This window comes from Cyprinodon variegatus, unplaced genomic scaffold (assembly GCF_000732505.1).
Source record: "Cyprinodon variegatus isolate N-32 unplaced genomic scaffold, C_variegatus-1.0 Scaffold344, whole genome shotgun sequence".
NCBI classification, from domain to species: Eukaryota; Metazoa; Chordata; class Actinopteri; order Cyprinodontiformes; family Cyprinodontidae; genus Cyprinodon; species Cyprinodon variegatus.
The window spans coordinates 647,205-654,741 of record NW_015150797.1 but is presented as its reverse complement, the minus strand read 5'-3'; the positions used below and the strand labels follow the sequence as shown (position 1 = coordinate 654,741).

The 7,537-nt window shown below is 41.9% G+C and overlaps 1 protein-coding gene across 1 annotated transcript in view; it reads right to left on the bottom strand.

The window, feature by feature from the left end:
- The window catches only part of LOC107091590 (acyl-CoA-binding domain-containing protein 4-like), a 13,114-nt gene extending 6,325 nt beyond the window's left edge, over positions 1–6,789 (bottom strand). Inside the window, exons 1-8 of the mRNA XM_015385596.1 lie at positions 6,647–6,789; positions 6,390–6,492; positions 4,105–4,225; positions 3,741–3,825; positions 1,372–1,492; positions 1,139–1,252; positions 907–1,004; positions 622–826 (exon numbers count right to left, since the gene is read on the bottom strand). Of these exons, the coding sequence (XP_015241082.1) occupies positions 622–826; positions 907–1,004; positions 1,139–1,252; positions 1,372–1,492; positions 3,741–3,825; positions 4,105–4,225; positions 6,390–6,474 (829 nt within the window). The 5' untranslated portion in view covers positions 6,475–6,492; positions 6,647–6,789. The remainder of the gene's footprint in view (positions 1–621; positions 827–906; positions 1,005–1,138; positions 1,253–1,371; positions 1,493–3,740; positions 3,826–4,104; positions 4,226–6,389; positions 6,493–6,646) is intronic.
- Between the last annotated feature and the right edge of the window lie 748 nt (positions 6,790–7,537).

Here is a 7,537-nt window from a genome sequence, read left to right as displayed (position 1 = left end):
TTTATTTAAAAATTCAATGTATACATGGTTGCATAAACAGTTCATTTTATTTCAGTGTTCCTTTTAAAGTAACAGATTATAATTAAAAATGTCTCTGGACCTTTACTGGTTGATGATTTTCTTTATTCAGACCTGCTGATTTTTAATTGGTTACCCCTGCTCTATGTATGCGCCAAAAATAGGAAAAACTCCATAGAAAGTTCAGCGTATGGCAGCGTTTTAGGAGATTCTGGGACGTCGGGAAGACGCTGGATAAATCAGCAAGATGTAACAGGAGCCATCAGGTTGAAGTACGGCTGTAATAATCGATTATTGAAATAATTTAGTAATAGATTGATCATTGACTGGAGTATAAAGACTCTAAAACAGGTCTTAAACTGACAAAGCAACCCACTTAGAGCAGATATTATATCAAATTTGTAAAAAAAAAAAATATAAACATTTTGCATTTAAGTGGAAAAGATTCACCTGGTTTGATTTCACTAAAAATCTTCTTTAAGGAACCTTTGGCTACCTGATTATTATTCGATTAATTGAAAAAATAATCGACAGATTAATCAATTAGAAAATAATGGTTAGTTGCGGCCGTAGATTGAAGTGACGCCAACGCCTGCAGCTTACGTTCTCTCCAGCCGTGGGAGGAAGCGTCCCGCCCGCCGTCCCGCCCTCTCCTGGGAGGACCGTGGCTCCTCCCATCCTCTGCTCCTTCCCCACCCTGACCGGCTCCGACCCGTCTTCCCTCCAGACGGCCTTCAGTCCGAGTCCCGGGACCCGGAGACGAGTGCAGGTAAACGCTGCTGCTGTGGAAGCCGTTGGACTTGACAGCCTGTGGCAGACGAGGGTTTAGGAACTGCTGCATCTCGCCGTTTGCACCAAGCTTTTTACACATGGAAGGAACCAGAATACCTTGAAGCTGCTCAGCTGCTCCACTGAGTCCACAGAGTCGCAGAAGATTTCACTCTCCGAGTCGCTGGTCACAGCCAGACCTTCAGACGCCCCAGAATCTGCAGCAGAACATCAGAAACTAGAGCGATGAGTTCAAATCTGTTACGTTGGGAGGAACCGCAGAGGCTGCAGACTTTGCTTTGTGGAGCGGGGCGTTTAAGGAGGACGTGGGATATCAGGGTTATGAACACACCTTGTGGGGGGCGGGCCTCACCAGGAGCCCTCAGCTGCGGGTCTGGACCACCTCCTTCCAAACGCTCCGGCTCCTCTCCTCCCTCCGTGTCACCCTGCTGACTGCCTTTAGAGCCTGCAGCGAGACGCCGTGTAAAATGAACATTTTCAGCCTGTTTTATTCTGGACGTCCCATCAGAACCGAGCTCTTTTCTAAGCCCACACCCTGAACTGGACCAGTCAGAACCAACCCACCTTCAGCGAGGTCAAACAGCGACGCCGGAGGCCGGGGCATGTCATCAATGACCCTGTAGAGAGGCTCGAAGTGTCGGAAGGCCCCCGCCGCCGTTTGGTCCATGGGCATGGTGTTGATGACCTGCATGGATCCACCGGACAAAACAAACATGTTCTTTGCTTTTAATAATACTGGAGCAAATTTCTCTCCATACGGATCAGAAAGCATGAAAGATCTCCTTTACTGGAGAAACCAGAAGCTACCAGCCTACAGAAATATGACAGCAACATAAAAAGATTTGTTTAAATCGTGGGATCTGCCACAAAAAAGGAAAATTAAAATATTTGGTTAACTTAATTAAAAAAAAATCTCCACATTCTCCTATAGCAGGGGTCAGCAACCCGCGGCTCTTTGATGCCCGCTTGTGGCTCACTGGAGCTTTTTCATTTTTTTCTTCTTTTAAATATATGAAAATGTTTGTTTTAACATGGCGTGCAGGAGGTCAAACAAACACTCATTATGTTTCCAATCCTGTAAAAATGTGTAGAACAAATAAACTGTCAGAAATAGCGTTGAAATCCAGGCTTTATAGAGTGGATCAATAACGTTCGTCCGTTTCAATTTGCATGTTTTCTAAACCAAAACAAGGCTTTGTTGGGCTGATGGATAAAACCCAGCAGCAGCTGCCTCAGACTCGCTCGCCTCTTGGAGGTTTTCCCCTTACTGTTAATGCTGGCTGGAAGTAGATGTTAGCATTTTTCAGGTCTGTGCTACAAACTGCAGGCAGCAGGATAATAAAATCTAACATATTCTGCCAGCAGGTTTCTACATTTTAAGTTAATTTAGGCGTTAATAAACAGTTTAAGAGGAGTGATCATAGCGCTCTGTCTCCCTGCCAGCTCCCAGATCAGCTTCTCTGATTGGTTGATGCGACGCGTCCAGCAGCTAAAGTTAAATGTTTCAATCTCATGTGACGCGCTGCTCCTGCTGCTCAAAATGTGCTGCGGGACATTTTGCTTCGCCTTGACGCATGTCAACCATTGACTTTGCATGTAAACCAGCTGCTCCTGCTGCTTTTGGTCTGAACGCAGCATAACACTTGTTAACACTGGCAAAAAGCTTGCTGGTCAGTGGCGACCATGACTTCTTTGTCAGAAAGATGTCTTTGGTGTAGACACTTGTCAATCAAACATATCTGACCAATAGAGAAGCACCCGCCCACTGCGGAACATTTGTGTCAAAATTATGCAGTCAAAAAAATGTGAACATCAAAACTTTTTGCACTTCAAAAAAAAAGTTTGATTCAAATAAAACAATTTGAACTTTTTTCACTTAAAAAAAAAATTATTCATAGGGTAATTTTTTTTTTTGTTTTGTTTTGTTTTGTTTTTTTTGCATTTGCACAGTTTTTTTCTTTTATTTATTTATTTTTTTATTGAAACAACTTTTTGGGAATTGAATGATTAAGACACAAGTGTCCTACCCATGTATGGCCCAATCAATAAATAGATCCCTTCATTTATATGAAGGAACATTTTCAACAATAAAAAAAAGTGTTCAAATGCAATTTTTTGAGTCTCAAATGTTTTATTTGCATTCAAAAATAGTTTTTGAATTTTTTTATGCAAATTTTTGAATGATTTATCTTTTCATTGAAGTTACTTTTTTATTGATTCTGTTCTTTGCTTGTTTGTTTGAAGCAACTTCTTTTTTGATTGAATAATAAAGACACAAATGTCCTACCCATTATATGGTCCAATAAAAAAAATCAATGTTACTTCAATTAAAAAAGTTGCTTTAAACAAAAAGACTGGACTTCTATCAAATAAAACATTTTCAATCAAAGAAAAGCAGTGTTCAAATGGATTTTTTTAGTCTCAAATATATTTTTGCATTCAAATACTTTTTTTCTTTGATTGAAAAGTTTTTTTTTTTTCATTGAAGTGAAGATATTTTTAATTGGAAATATATTTTTTGATTGAATAATAAAGAAACAAATCTACCTTCATACAAAACTTCCTGCCAATAACAAAGACATATCTATATTTAACATTTGTTCTTACTGCTCAAAATGATCCAAACCTCTTCAATCATCAGAAGTTGCTCATGATTTAAAGAAAAATTTAACGTTTTTTCTAAATTATGCTTTTTTTGAACCTATAAAGAAACTCTAGGACTAAAAGGTCTACAATGTCTCTCAGCTTTAATGCTTTATTAAGAATAAACAAACGGTTCATAATATCCTGCCTTATCTACTCTTCTCATTGCTTTTTTTTGTAAGTTTATAAACTTTTACTTCAATAATTTAGATTAAATCTTCTAACCCTGCAGCTGCATCTCCTGGATCATCTCTGAATGATCAGCTCGACCCGTAAACGATCAGGTTTACCTCTTGTGCTACTTTCTTCATCTCCTCCACATATGCTGCCATGGCGGTCTCCTGACTCATCTCCCCGAGGCGACTCCACGCATCCCTGGAACGACCCCCCCCCAAAAAAAAACGGTTAAAAAACAGTGGAGCCGCGTTCGACCATCAGGCAGGAGGACGCCTCAGAGCCGAGACGTCAGACAGATTCTGTGGGCCGAGAGAAAAACGCCTCCATGCGCAGTAAGATAAAGAAGATAAAAACAATGATGCTGCAAAGGTGTTAGGCTGAGATTGAAAGGAGATCATAGTTTATTACACTGCAGTTAATATTTGCTGAAGCTGAGCGTTAAACTGAAACCTTCAGGGTCCAAAGCTCCATACTGACCACTTGTAGCGGCCCACTGGGTCCCAGAACCCGGGCCGGGGCGCCGTGCACGGTCCACACACAGCCTGCTTGTACAGACTGTAGAAACGCAGCATCACCTCATAAGAAGGCCTGTAGGAGCCTGTAGAGAAGCAGAAAAACAACGTTTCTTTATTTATACACTTGGATATTTCCAGAAAAAGTCTGATCATACAGACGGATTCTACCACTTCAGCCTAACTCTAGTTTTACAACCATTCAGACACATTCAGCTCATTTTCACAGTTCAAAGCACATCAATGTGGGCAGGGGCGGACTTAGGAAATGATAGAGAAATGTTAATAGAATAGACATCCATTATCTGTTCTAGGTTGTGTCCCTCTCTTCTTGTCCCTTTTCTTCTTGTTTTCCTCTCTATGTTTTGTACTCAGCTGACTTTTCATGCTGTCTCTAAAGGAATGAAAGATTTTTTCCAAGCACTAAGCTCACTTAGCTGATTGCTCCTTCCTGTGTTTCCAAAAAGGCCAAAGTAAATAACCCAGTCCTTCTTTTCACTGTAGACAAGCCATGATCTGCTTCTCTGTTCTCCATTTTTCATTTGGATGAAATAATAGCTGCATGAATCATGACAGCAGACAAGATAGACGAGAGCAGGAGGCGGGGTTACCAATCTACTTGCTCTGGAGAGCAGAGTTCGCTGCTTTTAGATGTTGTCTCTAAAGTCTCCAGTAGCAGAAAAAAGTCACTAGATTTGGCGCTAGGAGCTTTTTAGAAATCAAAGTGCTAGAGGGGTCTGAAAAGTGGCTAAATATAGTGACTAAAGCGCTAAGTTGGCAACACTGCTCTTTGCATGGTTTGTTTTCAAATGGTTTGCTGCTGTCTGTTTGGACCTTTCTGAACATGTGCAGCAAATGGACTGATCCAATATGGTGGACACTGAAGGGGGGGCTGAGACACAGGGCGTTTCTCAATATGCGTTCTTGAGCGTTCTCGTGTGCTCGTGACACGTCATCAGCCTCAGCCCGAGTAACGTTCCAATTCTCAAGAACGCCAGATCGAGAACGCATCAAATCCCCGGATGTTGTTCTCGCCCCGCCCTCTTTATCGAGCATGCATCAGAGCAGACTTTTGCGTTCTTCAGACTGACCGCTTCCCCAGAATGCCCCGCGGCCGCAGCTTGATTCCAGACAGCGCTCACAGTGTTAAGTTAAACATTCCCTTTTCTGCTGATGTTGTTCTTCAAAAGTACGTTTTGAAATCGTTTGAGGCGATAACATTATACATTGAAGCCTCCCTGTGTGGCCTGTTTACAGAGTTAGTGCGAAATAAAAAAAAAAGTCCGACGTTGAGCGGACCAGAATGACCAGCAGACCTCCGAGGGTAACCGCAGCCAGGGCTAAATTTACCCCGTCTGTAGTGCACTTCTCTCGGTCTAGTTATGTGTGAACTACCGCTCGTTCTGATGGCGGGTTTTTTGCAGTTCGGTAATTTTTTTTAATGTTTTTTAAGCTTTAGAAATTAAAAATATTGTTTTCAAAATGTTTTGTGTAGAGAATAAATGGTTTTGACTGTTAACAAAATGCTAAACAACGTTGCATGTGATGACGTCACAAGTACGCTTCTGCTCCAATACACATACGTGCTTGCGTGCTCGCGTTCTCGTCAAGTCCGATCTTCCTGCGTTCTCGCCAAGAACAGACTTGACGAGAACGCGAGTACGTGCTCGCGTTCTCGTCAAGTCCGATCTTCCTGCGTTCTCGCCAAGAACAGACTTGACGAGAACGCGAGTACGTACTCGCGTTCTCGTGAATTGAGAAACGCCCACAGTTAATATTATCAGTGTTCTGATGGAATTTTAGCCAAAGGATTTTTATCAAAAACATAATTAATGTGCACAAATAAGGAATAGCTGTATTAATCATACATGTAAACAGTTTTATGGGGCCCCCATGAACTTGGGGCCCTAGGCGACTGCCTAGTATTGCATAATGGTAAATTTCTCCATCTGTATAATGGGTCTGTTTTATGTGTCGTCTTCTCATTCAGGGGGCCCCCTGCCTGTCTTTGCCTCGGGCCCCAAATTTCCTAAATCAATTCAGTTTATTCTGTCCAATCAGCTGCCTGTAGTGTCTTTAAATGTCCAGCAGGTGTCAGTATTCTGTGAGACAGTATCAATATAGTTTGGCTTCAATGTGCCTCATTAATCACTAGCGTTTTATTTTTCATTGTTTTATAAGCAAGTCTCCCTCATTAGTTACTAATTGTGACTCAGGGCTGCTGAGGAGGAGCAACAGGAGCAGCTGTACCGGTTTTAGGCAGGTTATGGATCACATCCACTGCTGCCTGGAAGCGCCGCTGATGATCCACCGCAGCCATGGCCAAGACTGGCATGGTCCCAGCTACCAGGACCTGAGGGGACAGGGGGACACAGGGGGGGACACCGGGGGGACAGGTTGGTCAAAACGGCACAGGGACTCCTGACGGGTCTGAACCTTATCAGCTGCTCCACCATCAGGACTTCACCTGCCGCAGCTGAGCCTCACTAAGCCGGAAGTGGTCCTACCTCTGCGACGGTCCTTCCGGTCTCATTCCCTCAGGTGTCTTCAGTTTTAAAAAATCTGCAGTTTCACCGTTTCTCCTGGAAATGAATCCGCTACGATCGGTCTGAAAGTCACACGACACTTCCGCGTTGGTCACGTGACACCAGGTCACGTGGTTCTTTTAAAGCTACACTGGAGGAAACGAGCAGATAAAAAAATCTTTATTACTTTAAAGGTCAAAGTTATGTCTTTAATTCTCATAATTATGATAAAATATTTACATTTTCCTCTTTTTGGCTGATATGGGCTTCCATGATAAAACTTATTATTAACGATTCAGATATAACTAGACAGATTTTATATGACAAAATAAATCCTATTGACCTTGTATGGTTTGTGCAGACATTTATATCGTACTCCTCCATGAAGGGCCAGCAGATTCTGCAACAGCTTCTTCCCCACCGCCATCAGACGGCTGAACTGTTCAAAAACAAACTAAATAAAATCACAGACTCTGCATCATATCAGCAGTGGTGTCAAAAGTTACCACATTTGTTACTTCAGTAGAAGTATAGATACTGCAGTTTAAAAACACTTGAAGTATCAACTTGACCTCTTTAGTTAAGTAAAAGTGAAAAAGTATGTGCTCCAAAAACTACTTAAAGTATAAAAGTATAAAGTAACCTTAAAAAAAAAAAAGAGCCAGATGCCACTATATGAATTTTAAAGCTCAATTTTTGACTATCTCTAAAAACTCTATGAAATAGGGCCAAGGATGATGGAGGTCTTGTTGGTCTCCGTCTACCGATACGCTCTCGCCTGTGTCCGACCTTTCAGACATTTCAACATCTTTTTCTGAATCCAACATTGTAGCATGGCATAGACAATTCACGCTTGCAGTTTGAAGAACACCT